This window comes from Myotis yumanensis, unplaced genomic scaffold (assembly GCF_028538775.1).
Source record: "Myotis yumanensis isolate MYYU_CA2020_CCGP unplaced genomic scaffold, mMyoYum1.0.hap1 SCAF_4, whole genome shotgun sequence".
Lineage (NCBI taxonomy): Eukaryota > Metazoa > Chordata > Mammalia > Chiroptera > Vespertilionidae > Myotis > Myotis yumanensis.
In genome coordinates, this window is record NW_027223755.1 from 86,144,223 (window position 1) to 86,163,412 (window position 19,190).

General features: G+C 47.0%; 1 protein-coding gene across 7 annotated transcripts in view; it reads right to left on the minus strand.

Annotated features, from left to right (window-relative positions):
- The window catches only part of CALN1 (calneuron 1), a 426,991-nt gene that overhangs the window by 16,641 nt on the left and 391,160 nt on the right, over window positions 1-19,190 (minus strand). For all 7 annotated transcript variants that reach the window (XM_070412846.1, XM_070412841.1, XM_070412847.1 and 4 more), the window contains one exon: window positions 5,050-5,206. In XM_070412846.1, coding sequence (XP_070268947.1) covers window positions 5,050-5,206 — 157 coding nt within the window. The remainder of the gene's footprint in view (window positions 1-5,049; window positions 5,207-19,190) is intronic.

Below are 19,190 nucleotides of genomic sequence, written 5' to 3' on the forward strand. Positions count from 1 at the left end.
CTCCCGCCGAGTACGCGCAATTCACGCAAGCCGACTTAACTCGTTTCCCGCAACCCAAGAAAAGATCTGAGGGATTGGGATTGCCTGGAATTCCTACTTTAGCCAAATATCCTATTGGCTAAAATCAAGCCAAAATGAGAACTAAGAGGACAAAAAACCCCAAACCTCTCCTACCAATGACTCCACACCCCAGGGCTCCTGGCTTATTTCTCTGTTTTTCATTCTTTCATTCATGTGGGAGGAAAAATCAACATTTCCTGACTTCATGGACAGAATCTGAACACCTTTGTAAAGTATAATCACTGACATAAAATGATACTGATGGCATTTGGAAATCCCCCATGAATCTCTAACTGACTCCATGGCACACAGGTTGCCCAAGGACACATTTTTTTTAATATTTTAATAATTTTTATTTCTTAAAGTATTACAAAGAGTATTACATATTTCTCCTTTTTTTTCCCCCTTGACATTCCCCCGGACCCTACACCCCACCCCACCCCCCCGCCCCGTGTCTTGTGTCCATTGGTTAATCTTATATGCATGCATATAAGTCCTTCAGTTGGTCTCTTAATCCCCCCCCCCCCCAACCCTCCCCAGGCTTCCCACTGTAGTTTAACATTCTGTTCAATGTTGCTCTGCTTCTGTATCTACCCCTGTTCATCAGTCCATACTGGTCCCCTTTATTTGTCCCAACCTCACTGGAGTAGTCTCAACCTCACCAGGGTCGTCAGAGCCTCACCAGGGCCGTTTCAACCTCGCCGGGGTCGTCCCTACCTCACAGGGGCCGTTTCAACCTCGCCGGGGTCGTCCCTACCTCACGGGGGCCGTTTCAACCTCACCGGGGTCGTCCCTACCACACCGGGGCCGTTTCAACCTCACCGGGGTCGTCCCTACCACACCGGGGCCGTTTCAACCTGACCGGGGTCGTCCCTACCTCACGGGGGCCGATTCAACCTCACCGGAGTCGTTGCTACCTCACGGGGGCCGTTTCAACCTCACCGGGGCCGTCCCGACTTCACCAGGGCCGTTTCAACCTCACCGGGGTTGTCCCTACCACACCGGGGCCGTTTCAACCTGACCGGGTTTGTCCCTACCACACCCGGGCCGTTTCGACCTGACTGGGGCCGTCCCTACCTCACGGGGGCCGTTTCAACCTCACCGGGGTTGTCCCTACCTCACGGGGGCCGTTTCAACCTCACCGGGGTTGTCCCTACCACACCGGGGCTGTATCAACCTGACGGGGGTTGTCCCTACCACACCGGGGCCGTTTCGACCTGACCGGGGTCGTCCCTACCTCACGGGGGCCGTTTCAACCTCACCGGGGTCGTCCCTACCTCACGGGGGCCTTTTCTACCTGACCAGGGTTGTCCCTACCACACCGGGGCCGTTTCGACCTGACCAGGGTCGTCCCTACCTCACGGAGGCGGTTTCAACCTCACCGGGGTCGTCCCTACCACACCGGGGCCGTTTCAACCTGACCGGGGTCGTCCCTACCTCACAGGGGCCGTTTCAATCTCACCGGGGTCGTCCCTACCTCATGGGGGCCGTTTCAACCTCACCGGGGTTGTCCCTACGACACCGGGGCTGTTTCAACTTGACCGGGGATGTCCCTACCACACCGGGGCCGTTTCGACCTGACTGGGGTCGTCCCTACCTCACGGGGGCCGTTTCAACCTCACGGGGGTTGTCCCTACCTCACGGGGGCCGTTTCAACCTGACCGGGGTTGTCCCTACCACACCGGGGCCGTTTTGACCTGACCATGGTCGCCAAGGACACATTTTCAAACCTTTTCCACACTCTAGAATCTCAATCATGACTCAAGCTTTGCTGACCTCACAGCCGTGGAATGGGGGCTTTATTTAAATGCCAACTTGGCCACAAAACATCTGTTTCATAATGGACATAAGACACTGGGGGGTAAGGGAGGGCAGGGGATTGTCAAGGGCGGGGGTTGGGGGAAGGACACATATGTAATACCCTTTGTAATACTTATTATAATATTTTTTTAAAAAAATAAAAAAATAAAATAAAATAAAATAAAAAACACATCTGTTTCATGGACCATCTCTACCTTCCTTGCTCACAGACAAATGTACCCTTTCACCTTTTTAAGGCAAAGACCTCTTACACGTTCAGGTTTTTGTTCACCATTGATTCCTTCCTCTGACATCAAATAGGGCAAGATTTCCAATGCCTGTGGATCCCCGGCTCTATAGGTGAGCATGTACTTGCCACAGCAAAGCTCCAATAAGAGCAGGAGGAAAGGGGTTCCTGGGTGGGGAGCAGCTAAGAGACAGGAGGCCTGATTGGGGCTCTGGAGTCTGGGGGTGGGGGTGGGTTCTGGTTCCTTCCCTCTCATTGGTCAATGTGGGTGATGAAGATTAGATCTAAGGATAAACGCATGCCATCACTTGAAAGAAGAAACCACCTGGTGCCTTCAGATTTTAATGCTGGATTTAGAGTTGGCATGTTGGAAGCTGATAGGTGGGTGAGGGATCAGAAATGTTGGCAAGGGTATGGCTGCAATGGCCGAACAGGGCATGCTGCCTGGGCTAGGGCAAGAAAGGACAGCAAGGAGTTGATAGCTTGGGGAAGAGGCGGGCCTAAGGGCTGGGAGGAGGGTGAGGAGATTTAGAAGGCATGAGCCATGCCACTGTGCCATCAGATTGCTGTCGGGAGCAGGGAAAGGTTAAAAATGCCAACTTGTTCCTGTTGTGGAAAGCAGTAGTGCAAGAAAGAGGGGAAGGAGGTGGTCAAGTTCAACCACGGGGTCTTAAGTGGACTTGTTCAGTCCTGGGGCACCAGGGGTGAACTCAGTCCCTGTGCATCATCTCTTCCTAGACAACTTTGCCCACAGTACAATCATATCTGAGACTGAAAAAATCTAAACCTAAACACAAACCAATGAGCTTGCTTTTGGGGCCAAATAGCGCCTACTATGTATATATGTATATACGTGTGTGTGTGTGTGTGTGTGTGTGTGTGTGTCTATATATATATATATATATATATATATATATATATATATATATACCAACTCTCTGAAATGAAAATATACAAATGGGATTATATAACCAAGGTCACAGAGATCACTCCAAAAGCACTGTACTAATTACAAAATAATGTTTCTTGTATTAAACAAGATCATGAATTTTAGAGCATTTAATACAGTGCCTGGCCCTTATAATTTACCAACCCCCAAATGATAGCTGTTGCCAATGTTATATGTATGAATCATTAAAGCAGACCCAGTAAGACTTCTATTTGGAAATCTTTTTGTCAGTCATTTATTTCACTAATGTATGAGCTTTTGAGTAATAAAAAGACATGGCTTAAAGTTCAGATTACTTCCCAGTGCAGTCTGACCTTTCTCAAATTACTAAGACTTGTGACATTTCCCTGAACAAAACAGTGATCCACAAACAGAGGCTCCTGTAGAAAATGAGATGCCCAGAAATACTCTTTCCTCCTTTGTCAAGAGTATTGCTAACATGGGAGGCTGGAGCCCCAAATGCTTCCACTACTTGAGCACATAGTCTGTCAGCTAGGAAAGAGACAAAACAGGAGTCCAGGCCTGCTTTTCCCCAGTTATAGTCCAATCCCTGCCCTCGAACCTCTATTCACCCTCCCAGTCCCCTCGCCTGCCTGACTGGAAATGGGTTGGCTGTGAACATATTGCCCTGTGTGGTCTGTGTGGCTCCAACTCCAAATACGGTCATAGATGCTATGGCCCAGGTCACAAAGAAGGAGACCAGGGCAGCTTCTGGACCACAGCTGGGTTCTGTTGGCTGTCCACAGCACTTCTGCACATGTTCAATTTGAATGTCTTTCCAAGGAGGCATTGCTCTCAAGTTCACCCCAGTCCCTACCATGCCCTATTTCCCTGGTTTGAGTTAATTTAATTTGTCACCTTGGAGTACAAGCCATCTCTTGTTTCCTCTTGTCATGGCCTTTAACGCTGACCTAGCAGTGCAGTCCAGGCAGGGCTGGGGGCAGAGAGGGCAGGTCTGAATGAATCGCTGTGGCCAGTTGGACCAGCTCAGCCCCAAGCAGCCTCCCTGCCATGGTCTGGCCAGCCCTGATGTGTCAGCTCCAAGACAAGAGAACCAAATGCCATTCTCGTGTCTATGTGACCTTCTTATAGATATTGTCTCGTATATATTGACAATTATATAGCTTACCATCTGTAGATATTGACTTCTGACTATGTTCAGGAAAAAAAGAATAGGAAAAAACAGTTGGATCTCTGTAAGAAACCTCAGCGTCGAGTAAGTTAAGTCTGCTTTGCTGCTTTAATGGAATTTTAAAAATTCTACATTTCAGAGCTGTTAAAGCAGTTCTGATTTTCAGCGTTGGCAAGAGGGATCAGATCATTAAGCTTCCCTGGAACTCTCTTCTGATTGGGGGATAAGGTAGGCTGGTTTTGTTTTCTTTCATGAGCCCAAGAAAAATGGCCTGTCAGGGGTCTCTTTCTTGGCCCCAGGGGAACCTATTCTTCTGTGACTACTTCACTAAGCTCACAGGAGTCCTTTCATGAATAGGGCTCTTTTTGGCCAGTGCATTCGGGGAGCACAGCATAGAGGCATTCCATTTCTAAAGATCCTGAGAAGGAGGTGTAATTATCTTGATGTTCATAGATGAGGAAACACACTCAGAGAAGGCACACTCCCTGCCCAAGTCACACAATTAGCCACGGAAACTGATCTAGATTTACTGACAGCCTAAACAGGCCTTTCCACCACCCCGTGCAGCCCCCACCAAGTCAAGGCAAACACCACAAAGCCACATATCTGGTCACAGACCACAGAGAGTCACTGGAGGAAGGACAGGGCCAACGGAGGTTTTGCAAAAATGCAGAGTTTGGGGAAAATATAGAAGAAAAAAAAGAAACCAATTGCATCTTTACCAAAAGGATCTTTTAACCTCAGTCCTGGATTCCTGGCTTTGCAACAAGGCCATTCCAGCCCAAGAGACAGTCAACATGTTTTTCATACAGAGGTTGGCCCATCCCAGACCAGGGAGAAAGCAGAAACAGGGGTACCTACCGCCTTCAAACTCTGTCTGGCAGTTCCCCGAGGTATCATTCAGGCTCTCCTCCTCGTTGATGATGATGTTCTCAATGTCCTTCATTGTCAAGTGGTCCCGGAAGGCATGATAGAGGATGTGCTTCAACTCTTCCAGAGTTATCCTTTGCATGTCAAACTGTGAAGATAAAGAGGAGTAAGAGGGGCTTGGGCACATGGGGGTGAGAACTCTGCTTGGGGCAGGACCCTTAAGCCCTTTTATAGAAACTTGTCCCAGCTTTTCGGAACATCAGATGAGCAGTTCTCCATCACGTTCAGCTCCAAGCATACTTGTGAACTTATTGGGAAGACCGTGTGTGCACAACATATCCCCCTCTACTGAGACTCTTGGAGAAAAAAAATGCCACCTGCTTGTTCAGTTTCCTACTCATCCAGCCATCTGCTGTCACCCCTTGTATACTTGGGGGTTGTGTCCTACTTCAGACAATGCATATGTCTCTAAAAATTTTATGATCTCCCCAGAAGCCAGCAATTCCTAGCTTGCTATAAGCACGTATCTCGTTCTAACAAGATAAAATGCAAGTTCAAAGCCGTGTTTCTGAGGAAGAGCAGCTGAAGGGAGGTGCAGCATTCCTGGTTATGCTCTGCCCTTCCTGGTGACAGCATTATGCTTTCCCACTGCATCTCCATCAGGCTCAGTTCTGTCACTTTCTTAGCCAGTGAAATGTGAGTAGAAGTCACACATGCCACCGTCCATTGAGAGCTTTAAGAGCCCTTGTGTGATTATATCATTTGTTCTTTTTCTTCTGCCATGAGAACAGCATGCCCTAGGTAGGGCCTGTACCTCTGTCTGAGTCCTAGAATAGGATACAGTGGAAAATCCCTGCAAATATCCCCTAAAAGAAAAAATAATGTAAGAAATGCCCTTTTTTGCCTAGCTGATGTGGCTCAGTGGTTGAGCGTTGACCAAGAACCAGGTGGTCATGGTTCAATTCCCAGTCAGGACACATGCCCGGGTTGTGGCTTGATCCCTAGTGGGATCAGCAGATTGATGCTTCTTTCTCACCTTTTTGTCATTAGCCATAGAGATTTTGGGCTTCTTTACTACCATAGAATAACGTGCTTTAAGTAAACAATACAGAAATTATTATGTAGAAATGACAGACTACCATCACAAAAATTCTAAAGTATGATGTATGGTTTCCAGGGCCAGGCAGTGGGAAATGAGAAAACTGTTATTGGAGGCTTGAAAGAAAATCACCTTTCTTATGCAGTAGAAAAACACTTGGTAACATCATGGCCTGTGGTAACTTGTAGGACAGATCCCTATTGAACGGTTTTGTGGCTTTGGGGAAAAAGTGTGGGAAACAGCACTCTGGTTGCAAATGGCCGCATCTGACAGGGTGCTACAAGAAAGAGATGAGCTCAGAAAAGAATTGATTGGTTTGCAAGCCAAGACTAGACACAACTCAGAAATTCCTGGACTTGCAGGAAAGATAATAGTTATTTCTCACCTCCAACTAGGAAGAGATAAAATGGAGAAATGCTTTAAATAACAATACAGGCCTATTCAAACAAATCCAAGTGTCGCTTGTCAAAACCTCTGACTGTGTTAGGTGACTCTCCCAGGAAGCTGGCTGTTAAGTTTAGAGAGAAGCGTGCCTCAAAGATAATTGTGGAAGTATAAACCAATTGGAATCAAATAGATAAAAAGATTATTAAGTTTTGGAGAGAATTGTACTGGCCAAGAGCCAATGGCCTAGAATTAAAAGACTCTATAACCCTGTTATCTGTGGGCTCCCAGCCTTCTATGGGCATAAGCACTATGAGGAGAAGCTATACAGACCCCAGAGAGGACACATCTTCCAATGCCCTCATTAGATGAGTACAGGGAGTGGAAAAGGCTGGATCCCCCACATGGTGAAGCTGGGCATTATGCTTGAAATCATGAGTGAATTCCAGGATACAGAATGAGGGTTAAATAAACTGGTGAATATAATAGAATCAGGGGCATAGAAAGGGAGTGGACTGACAATTCTCAGGGGGAAAGGGGTGTGGGGGGTGCAGGAAGAGACTGGACAAAAATCGTACACCTATGGATGAGGACAGTGGGGGGGGGGTGCGGTAAGGGCAGAGGGTGGGGTGGGAACCAGGTGGAGGGGAGCTATGGGGGGAAAAAGAGGAACAACTGTAATAATCTGAACAATGAAGATTTAATTAAAAAAAAGAATATTCCTCGCCCCAAGGTCTGTCCAACAGGATTTCAGAATTGCTGAGTCTTAGACTGCTACATAGCTCCCCCTTTTTTTTAATGTTTTAGTTCACATGTCTCTAAGAGAAGCCACACCCACATTTGCTATATCTCCTGGGATTCTAGATCTCAAGTCTGATGTTATAATTGGATGGGACTTTTAGGGTGTCTCCCTTGGGAAAGGGATGAGTATATTTTGTGGCTGAAGGGAAGGGAATAAATACTTATAAGAAAGAGTATGGTCTGAAACAGGTTATATTATTTCCAATTATTACGTAGAAATGACAGAATTATATCGCCTTGACCACTGACATTAGGCTTTGGCCTATTAAAGGAGAGTGAAAGTGATGACAATCTCAGAAGCCATGTGTATTCTGCCTTTTTTTTTTTTCCTGCCACAAAAACATATACACCAAACATGGGCTGTTCCTTCCTCCTGGAATGAATACAACATAGAGCTAACCCATGAAGGGCGTGTAATTCTGAGTGAGAAATAACCCCTTGTTTTTATTTTATCTATTTACTTATTTAAAACAATATTTTTATTGATGTCAGAGAGGAAGAGAGGGATCGAAACATCAGTGATGAGAGAGAATCATTGATTGGCTGCCTCCTGCACGCCCCCCACTGGAGATTAAACCTGCAACCCAGGCATGTGCCCTGACCAGGAATTGAACCATGACCTCCTGGTTCACAGGTTGACACTCAACCACTGAGCCACACTGGCTAGTCGATAAACCCTTCCTTGTTTTAGCCTCTAAGACTTTGGGATTTCTGCAGTATAACTTAGACCAGTAGTTGGCAAACTGCGGCTCGCGAGCCACATGCGGCTCTTTGGCCCCTTGAGTGTGGCTCTTCCACAAAATACCATGTGTGGGTGCGCACGTACAATGCGATTGAAACTTGGTGGCCCATGCACAGAAGTCAGTATTTTGTGGAAGAGCCACACTCAAAGGGCCAAAGAGCCGCATGTGGCTTTCGAGCCGCAGTTTGCCGACCACTGACTTAGACAATAATGAATACAGAAATCAATGTTTTAAGTTAGTCTAAATCCTGATAAAAGAAAGTATTAGACATTTTCTTTCCCTGCTTTATTTGTAAAACAATTCCTATCTTGCTTTAAGTGTGCCTATTGTTCTAACACATTAACTTAGTTTGCTGAAACTTGCTGGACATCTACATGACTCAAGTTCAAAACTATTTCTATGACTAAGAGCAACTGAAGGGGAGTGTACAAAGCGGATTTGTTTCTGCATCTCAGGTTATTGACTATAAAAGTAAATTTTGAGATTCACTGAGAAGTGAGCCTTAGACTTGACAGAGGAACAAGCATGTGGTTGTTAGCCTGGGTGCAGGGAGAAGGCTGGCAGAGTGCATGGTGAGGGAGGGGGACCTCATAGGAGAAATTGGCACCCTCCTGCCACAGTCAGAGATGACGAATGACAAAATCAAAGAGACTCAGAACATGGGTAACCATTTCCTAGAAGACCAACCGAAGGGCTGGGGTGCCGGGGCAAACTAAGCAGCAGAGAGTTTGCTGAAATGCAGAAGGTAAGTGAAAAGAATTGGTCAGGGGCTGTGAGAAGAGGAGAGGTGGCAGGAGGAGGGAGTGGGGGAAGGGCATGTCAGGAGAGGGGACACCATACCAAGGGGTAGGGTGTGAAAACTCCAGGTCACTGAATGGCCACCTGCTGACTTCTTCTGAGGACTGAGAGCTGTAGAAGAAGGTGTTAGGGATGTGCTGAGAGCTGTGCATGGGGTGCTAATCCACAAAGACCTATATGCCATGGTGAGGAGCTTGGTTGTTTTTTGTTTGTTTTTATTTTTACTGTGGTAAATATGCATAACATAAAATTTACCATTTTTCCATATTTAAGTGTATAGTTCTGTGGCATTGAGTACATCCACAGGGCTGTGCAACCATTACCACCATCCATCTCCAGAACTTTTAGCATTTCCCTCAAGTGATACTTCGTGCCCATCAAATACTTCTTCCCCATTCCTCCCTCTCCCAAAGCCAGGCAACCACCATTCTACATTCTACAGCAGTGGTTCTCAACCTTCTGGCCCTTTAAATACAGTTCCTCATGTTGTGACCCAACCATAAAATTATTTTCATTGCTACTTCATAACTGTAATGTTACTACTGTTATGAATCGTAATGTAAATATCTGATATGCAGGATGGTCTTAGGCGACCCCTGTGAAAGGGTCATTCGACTGCCAAAGGGGTTGCAACCCACAGGTTGAGAACCGCTGTTCTATAGAAAGTCAAACACAAATCTGACTGCTCTAGGTACCAGAAGTAGAATCATACAGTATTTGGCTTTTTGTGACTGGCTAACTCACTTAGCATAATGTCTTCAAGTTCATCCATGGTGTAGCATGTGTCGCATGCTGCAGAATTTTATTCCTTTTTAAGGCCAAGCACTATTCCATTGTATGTCTATGCTACATTGTTAATCTATTTATCCATCCATGGACACATGGGTTGCTTCCACCTTGAGGCTATTGTGAATAGTGCTGCTATGAACGCAGGTGGAAAAATGCCTGCTCATGCCCCCTGCTTTTAGTTTTTTGGGGTTTTCTTGGTATATACCCAGAAGTGGAATGCTGAGTCATATGGTAATTCTATGTTTAGTTTTTGAGGAATAAAGCTTGGTTTTATCTTTTGAGTAAAATGAGGTGCCACTAATGGATTTTCATCAGGGAAATGACCTCATCAGGTCTGAGCTTGAGAAAAGTTACCCTTTACAGGTATCAGGGGCAGGACAACCAGGCTATAGAAATAACAGGTTTAGAAACCACAATGGGCTATGGGGACGGAGAGAATTCCCTGGAGGAGAGAAGTTGGCAAGACTTGATGAGTCATCGTGGGTGGAAGGTGAAGGAGAACGAGCCAATTAGGAAGACATCTGGGCTTTAGGTTGAGCTGAATGGTGACAGTGGAAAAACAGGCTTAGAGAGAAAGGTGTCAAGTTAAATTTTGGAGGTGTGCTTTGGCGGTCCCAGAGGGACAGCCCGATAGCACAGCCCAGGAGGCAGTGGGATATACAGATATGGGCTAATGATACCGCTTTGGAAGTCATCAGAAAGGATGACAACATCGAGGAAGTGAGAAAAACCTCGAGAAAAACCATTGGAAGGACATCAAGATAACCAGAGGGCAGCCTCCATCCAGAATGGGCAGAGTGTGAGTGGTACTGTGGTTTATCATAGGTACTTTGGTTCCATCCAGGGTTCCTGGCTCACAGCTCCCCAAGCCCTTGGAATCTCCTAAGTGTTAAGTGCAATGAGAACACCTTCTGTTATGGTTGGTCTCTTGTCTTCAGTTCCTGAAATCACTTCAGAGCCATACATGGATGTCTGGTTATAGCCTCTTTCTATTCCAACTCAGTTGATGTGGATGAGGTGACTTTGGAAAGCCCCTAGAGATGGGGATGCTGGTTGCCAGGGGAACCAGCCGTGAACAGAGGGCTGAAACTCTCAGTCTCATCCCCTGACTTCCTGGGAGGGGAGAGGGGCTGGAGACTGAGCTCAGTCACCATGGCCAGTGACGTCATCAGTCATGCCCACGTCATGAAGGCTCCATGCAAACCCCAAAGGACGGGGTTCAGAGAGCTTCTAGGTTAGTGAACCAGAACCCTTACTTCCACGTGTCACCACACCAGGCCCCAAACTCCACAAGGACACAAGCTCCCCCGGGCACCTCTTCACCTGGATGTTGATTTGTACCCTTTAATGTCCTTTGTAATGAACCAGTAGTCCAGTGACTATACTGGTTTCCTGAGTTCTGCGAGTCACTCTAGCAAATTAATCGAACCCAAGGAGGGGGTGGTGGGAACCTCGGATTGACAGGCATACCTCAGACATATTGCAGGTTCTGTTCTAGGCACCACAGTAAAGCAAATACCGCAAGGAAGTAATTTTTGTTGTTGTTTCTCAGTGCATATAAAAGTTATGTTTACACTATACTGTAGTCTATTAAGTGTGCAATAACATTGTATCTAAAAAGACAATGTAGTTACCTTAATTAAAAATACTTTAGCCCTGTCTGGTTTGGCTCAGTGGATAGAGCGTCGGCCTGCGGACTCAAGGGTCCCGGGTTTGATTCCGGTCAAGGGCATGTACCTTGGTTGCAGGCACATCCCCAGTGGGGAGTGTGCAGGAGGCAGCTGATCGATGTTTCTAACTCTCTATCCCTCTCCCTTCCTCTCTGTAAAAAATCAATAAAATATATTTAAAAAAAAAAAAAAAAAAAAAAAAAAAATACTTTATTGCTAAAAATTCTAAGTATCATTTGAGCCTTAAGCCTCAGGAACCAGCCTGTGCTAGCTTCGGACTTCTCTTCTGCAGCGTCCTCACCTCTCTGGGGCTGCAGAGAATTGAAGAGCAGGGCGGGCCTGGCTCTGGCCTGGGCTTTGGCTTAGGGAATGTTGTGGCTGGTTTGATCTTCTGTCCAGACCACTGAAACCTCCGCCCTATCAGCAATAGGCCTGTTCTTATCATTTGTGTATTAACTAGAGTAGCTCTGCTTTTCATTTCCTTCAAGAACTTTCCTTTCGCATTCGCCACTTCGCTAACTGTTTGCCACAGAGGCCTAGCTTTTGGCCTGTCCCAGCTTTCCACATGCCTTCCTACTAAGCTTAATCATTTCTAGCTTTTTTAGGTTCTTGTTAATCCTCATCAGAGGATAGTTTCACCATTGATTTCTTTTCTTTTTTTTTTTTAGAGAGAGAGTGGAAGTGGGGGTGGAGGGTGGGGAGAGAAAGAAAAACATCGAGGTGAGAAAGAAATATTGATTGGTTGCCTCCCACACACGCCTAACTGACTGGGGCCCTGGATTGAACCTGTAATTCAGGTACATGCTCTTGAATCAAACCTGTGACCTTTCCCTGTATGGGCTGACGCTCCAACCACTGAGCAACACCGGCCAGGGCCCTTTCTAGCTTTTAAAGTGAAAGACATGCGACTCTTCCTTTTGTGACAAGCAGTAAGCCAGGACAAGTGGAACAGGGACACTGAGACAGAGAGCGGAACAAACAGGCAGAGCAATTTATAGCAGATACAGAAGGCACCTCCCTGGAGATAACATCTAGGCCTCAGTTGTATTTCAGCTCCAGGCCCAGAAAAAGCAGCAAAACCAGGTGGGCTCTATCAGGACCAGCTGCAATGACTAATGAATGCCCCCCCTGCCCTGGCGCTGACCAATCAGTGGAGACCTCCCCTAAGATTCCCGCCTGCGAGAGAAAGATAAAGCCTGTCTCCAAGGCCCCTTTTCTTCTGACTTTCTAGCAGCCCCACCTAGGCTCTCTCCTGTTGTTCTTCTATCCTAGCCCTTCCTTGTGTCACTGTCCGCAACTTTAATAAACATACTCTCAAAATCACCTGGACTTATGTTGTGAAATCTTTCTTGCATGAAGTCAAGAACCCACACACTACCAGCTGGCCTGAGGCAGACCCCCTCCTGCCCAGTCCCTTTCTGGTAACACACTCACTTGAACACTTGGAGGCCACTGGAGGGTTATGAACCAGCCTAATTTAAATATTGTTGTGTCTCAGGGAATAGAGAGGCCCCAGGAGAGGGGGAGAGAGATGGGGAAAGGGCTGCTCGGTGCCACAGTCAGAACACACGATACTTATCAATCAACTTCACTGTCATATGGGTGCACGTTATGGTGCCCATAACACATATAATCATCATCATCATCATCATCATCATCAAAAGTGTGAAATATTGTAAGAATTAGCAACACATGACACAGAGCCACGAAATGAGCAACTTGCTACTGAAAAAATGGTGCTGATAGACTTGCTCAATGCAGGGTGGCCGCAAACCTTCAATTTGTAAAAAATGCAATATCAGGACGCATCATAAACAAAGCACAGCAGCTGCCTGTAGAGCCACTCATTCAGAAGCACAGGGAGCAGCCTGGACCTGTGATGGGCAGCTGAATGAAGGGCAGTCTTTTTTCTTTTTAAAAATTTTTAAAAATCCTCACAGAGGATATCTTTTTCTATTGATTTCTAGAAAGAGTGGAAGGGAGGGAGGAGAAGGGGGAGAGAAAGAAAGAGAGAGTGAGAGAGAGAGAGAGAGGAGAGAGAAACATTGATGTGAGAGAGACACATTGATTGGTTGTCTCACTGTCTCACACACGTGCTCCTACCAGGGCTAGGGAACTTGCAAACTTGCAACCGAGGTACGTGCCCTTGACTGGGAATCGAACCTGGGACCCTTAGGTCTGCAGGCTTACGCTCTAGCCACTGAGCACACTGGCCAGGGTGTGAAGGGCCGTCTTGTGGGACTGAGTGCTTCTGGACTCTGATCCTGTCCTCGATTAACAGTGGCAGAACTGAGTTGCAGTAGAGGACTCCTAGCATGTGTTGGAGAATTGCCTGGTGTCGAGTAAAACCCCACACATTGGAATTGGGTGCAGAACCACAGGGTGCCTCTTATCAGTATACAAAATCAGTCATTAAAAATATTTAAGGGCCTTCTGTTCAAAAAATAACCAATTTTTATATCAATACGGCTATGTTTATGTTCTTCCCGTGTGGAATTTCTTCTAAATGCTTGTCTCCCCTTTGTCTTTTAAACTGATTGTGTTACATTAAACACATCTCTTTAAAAAGGTACGCATCTTATAAAGAGAATGAAGTTGAATTATTAGAAAATCTAATTGGGGTTTTTTTGCCTTCCAATGGTGGAGTCTAACTACATTTTCATATATTGTTTTAAACATGTTGGGCTGTACTTTTGTTATTCCATCTCCGGCTTTCTAGTCTTCGGTTCCTTATTTAAAAACAAAACTAAACTAAATAAAACCTACGGTTGTCCTAGTTTTGATTATACTGGTGGATATCTTCCCATTTAATAAATACATTACTTAAGCCATATTTTCTTGTATTATCAAATTCAATAAATTAAATTGCATTTTCTCATCTTTCCTTGTGTGACAAGAAAATGTATGTGTGTGTGTGTGTTGGTATATACCCAGTATATATATATATATATATATATATATATATATATATATATATATATATATATATATTCCGTACTTTCCTGCCTCTTACCTGACCCGTTACAGTCTTTGGAAGTTTAATGTGAGGCTTATTATGACACATTTTCTACTCTTTGCACCTTTTCTTAGAATGGTACTTGGCTTCTGCATTTAATTTTGTAACAAAATTTTTAACGGCTACTGCTACTTCATTATTTTTAATTGGTTTCAATGCTCACTTCCATTTGTCTATGACCATCCCAACCAAGTACCTGGCTCTCATCCAAACAACTGATGAAAAACGTGTAACAGTAGTTCGATAATGAACCATTTGTGGACATTGCATTGCCTGACTTCTAATAACCTGATAAAACTTCCCCCTTCTCCCAGGACAGATGCTTAGTTTGGCTTACAATTCTAGAACAGCGCCCAATTCCCTCTGCACCGTCTCCAGTTCTTCCGTTGTTTAATGTGGGAGAAGCAAGGAGGTTGGATGTTGGCCGAGGTTTTTACTTTGAAGATCATTCCTTTTTGCTTCTTGAACACTCGGAAGAGTATTTCTTTTTCCACGAAGTTTTAAAACATGCTTTCCATGCTATGTTAAGGTAGATGTTTCGCATTAATCTTGGCTGGAGTTTCTTGTGAGGGGTCTTTTAATATTTACACCCACATCATTTTCTGCCTCCTGACGGTTTGCTGAAACCACTCCGGTTATCGTCTTTGTCCTGTTCTATCGAATAGGCTCCTTTCTCAGGAACACAAATCAGTCTTAACTGGATTTCTATTCCTGGAATCCCTGTTCTTCATCTTTCCTCTAATGATTTTCATCTCTTTGTTTTGTATTTCCTATCACCAATGTCCTGAACTGTTAATTCTGCTCCCACTGTCTCTGGGAAAGGTGTTCATTCTACAGTTCCAGGTTGGCTCCTCGCATGCACTTACTGTTTCAGTCCCTTCCCCTTGTGCCCCAGACTGTTACGGTTGCTGCTTAAAAACAATTCCAAATCTCTTGCATTGCTTTTAAAGATTAAAACATTAAAGAACATCAAGCAGGCGTCTTCTGCAGGTCTCACCCGATTCCCTCCTCAAGCTGTGATCCCCACCGCATCCCTCTTCCTGGGCTGGGCTAGGGTGCAACGGACCCACCTTCACAGTGGCTGCTGTTTGTGTTTACGTGTATGTGAGCGAGAAGTGGACGACCCAAATGCAGGGCTTGCAAAGGAGAGAGCGGGTGGGCTGGTCTTGGCCCTCCGCGCACAGCTGGTTGGGGAATTTGTGGGTCAGCAGGAGCGGTGCACACCCGTGAGCTCCCCTCTCAGTTCCTCAGGTGCTGCCTTGCGGATACAGAGGCTCTTGCTTGGGTTCCCCGAAGGTTTATCCTGTAACTCCAGCACGGTGGTTGGTGGTGCTCAGGTGTGTCCCTGGACCAGCAGCACCTGGACACTGGTTGGAAATGCAGTTTCTCCAGCCCACCCCAGACCAGCTGAGTCAGAGACTCTGGGGGTGGGTCCCACAGCCAGCACCTAACAAGCTCCCAGGGGGTTCCTCCGTTCACTTGGGTTTGCAGAAGCACATGAAGTTCTGGTACAGAAAGGAGACCCTTCTCCCGGTGCATGTACTCCCAGCCCCTGGCTGTCCCTGACGGCAACAAAACACCCCAGGCCTTCCTGCTCCGCTGTCTCCTCCTGGTTATGCTGGGAATTGCAGTCTCTAAATAGGTGTGCAGACAGGGGATAGGACAAAGGACAGACAGCACTGCAGCTCTGACAGGCAAAAACCATTCTCTCAGGACCCCTCTGTTTTCTCTTCCCAGCAGCCACTGCGACCAGGAATTGGGTGTAAACTGGGGAGGTGAGCCAGAGGATGCCCCTGCCTTTGTGGGGTTCTCTGTCCTGGTCTGACCCTGGTCTGACTCCCAGGGAGGAGCATGCCAGTTGCCCTCTCAGCCCCTCCTCCCCAGTCCAGGGGCCTCTCTAAGGGCATCATTAGTGCCTGGAGCTTCCCAGAATGCTAACTGTTCCTCCCACCAGGAGTTACTTGTCTGTTTATCGGCCTCCACCAGTGATGATGAGCCCTGGGAGGGTGCGCTCTGCCTGACAGTCCGCCACAGAGCCGCCCCAGCCTGCGCAAAGGCCTGGAGGAGGCCCTGCGCAAGGGGACGTGCCACGCTCAGATTCTCTGTCATTTCAAGGTGGACGAGCAGGGTAATTGGATGTGTTTCCTGCTGAGAGAGGAACCTCAGGGTGCCTGAGACTCCGGTCCAGACGGGAATTTTGATAAGATGAAATGCGGCCGCTGGAAGGCCGAGCTCTGAGTTCTCTGCTCTGCGGGCGCTGGCTCTGCCTGGCCTCTGCCTCCAGGCTCAGACCCGCCTCACGCAGAGACCCACATGGCTGGGGGCCGCGTCTTCCCCCACCAGATTTTAGATGAATCCAAACTCCATGCAACTTTCTCCGAAAGTGTGGAATTAATTTCACGGCAGACTTTCTCTGGAGAGAAGGATGGGCTGCATGAGCTCGGGTACACTGCCCACCTCTATTCCCTTCTCTGTCCATCTATAAAAGACATCCTCCTACTCAGAGAGCAGTGCCTGGCGATCCGTGGGCCAGAGCTCCTCAGCCAGTGGAATTGGTTACATTTGCCACCGTAGGAACCCCTGTAGTCGGGGGCATCTGGACCGCATCTGGGGCAGCCAGAGTCCCATCCACGTGGTTCATCCATTTATCTCGGCGCAGCATAAAAACACATTTTCTAAGAGTGCACAGGCACCAATGTGGCAAGATCACACAGGGCCTTAAGTCTACAGAATTTCCTGCCTGCACCCTCCCTACACCACGGGCCACACAGCCTCATCTCCCTAGTAACCAGCCCCCCAAACGGTGAGTCCTGCCACCAGCTTGCCAGTGGTATCTAGATGTGAGGTATGAGCAACACCAGCATAACCAGAAAGACTACCAGAGAGCTCCCTGGCCCCAAGACCTTCCCCACAGGAGGAGTTAAACAGTGAGACTGGAACGCAAGGCTGTGAGGCCCTCCCTGCCACGAGCAAAAGGCAGACACACTGTGGCCTTGGGCAAGGTGAGCAGGAAGGGAAAGGAATGGGAGGTTGGAAACAGTTCTGAAAGCAACAGCGAGTGTCAGCTGTGATGACTCCATCTGGACTCTGGTATGTGCCCCTGACGTGGTGTGGGGACACGAGGAGACAGGGAGAGTGAGGGTACTGTGTGCCGTAGCCCTGCAAGGAATGAGTTCGGGTCGGCACAGGGATCAGGTCATAAAAGTGGCTCAGCCTCTGCAAACACCCCCTAGCATGCAGGGATGCTGCAGAAGAATGCGAAAACACACCATCACACCAAATTAAGATTGAGCACCTACTGGCGGCCACCGTCTGGAAGAAAATTTCCACTAACCGCAGGACGTACAGCGCAGACAGTTTGGCGGAGCATTGTTATCACCGATAAGGGTTTAATCTCCAACATTTATAGGGAACTCATACAACTTAACAAAAGGAAGATAAACAATCCAATCAAAAAATGGGCAAAGGACCTAAATAGACACTTTTTAAAAGAGGACATTCAGAAAGGCAAGAGACAGATGCAAACATGCTCAAAGTCACTAATCATCCGAGAGATGCAAATCAAAACAACAATGAGGTACCATCTCACACCTGTCAGAATGGCTATCATCAACAAACGATAAGTGCTGGAGAGGATGTGGAGAAAAGGGAACACTCGTGCACTGCTGGTGGGAATGCAGACTGGTGCAGCCACTGTGGAAGATAGTATGGAGTTTCCTCAAAAAGTTAAAAATGGAACTCCCATTTGACCCAGTGATCCCACTTCTAGGAATATATCCCAAGAAAACAGAAACACCAGTCAGAAAGGATATATGCATCCCTATGTTCATAGCAGCACAACTTATCATAGCTAAGATTTGGAAACAGCCTAAGTGCCCATCAGCAGATGAGTGGATTAGAAAACTGTGGTACATCTACACGACGGAATACTACGCTGCTGTAAAAAAGAAGGAATTCTTACCATTTGCAACAGCATGGATGGAACTGGAGAGCATTATGCTATGTGAAATAAGCCAGTCAATGAAAAAAAAATACCACATGATCTCACTCATTTATGGATAATAAAGACCATTATAAACTGATGAACAAAAATAGATACAGAGGCAGAGCAGCATCGAACAGACTGTCAACCTATAGCGGGAAGGCCGGGGAGGGTTGGGGGTGGGGGGGTGGGTAAGAGATCAACCAAAGGACTTGTATGCATGCATATAAGCATAACCAATGGACACAAGACACGGAGGGGGGGTAGGAGAGGCCAGGGGGAATGTCAAGGGGGGGAAAAAAAGGAGACATATGTAATACTTTCTGTAATACTTCAAGCAATAAAACAAAATTAAAAAAAGAAAGAAAAGCTGTGTCTCCTGGAAGACTCGCCGATCTGGAGGAAAGCAAGGGGGCACCTGGACCTGCCTGGCTGGCACTCGGGGCAGGTGTCTGTCCCCAGCTCAGACCTCCTGGCCAGCTGCTCCTCTTTCAAAGGCTGCTGACCACAGAGCAGGCTGGAGGGGATGCAGAAAAGGCCCCTGTCCTCCTTGCCCACTCCATGCGTCTTACCACGTGTGGCCTCTAGCTGGCCCGGATGTGCATACTGACTGGGGCCACTTTGACTCTCAGTGGCTTCTGCCTGGTCACAGAACGCAGGCTCCACACTACAGTATGGGAAAGACAGCGCCTTTCTAGACGAAGGCCTGTAGACGCAGAGCGCTTGCGTGGGAGCTGTGCCCAGGGAGGGTCCTCAGACTGCAGGTCTGAGAAGGGATGCCCACCAGGACTGGACTATTTGGGTGCCAAATGCCTACTTTTCAGCCAGAAGGTCTGGTAGCAGGTGGGAG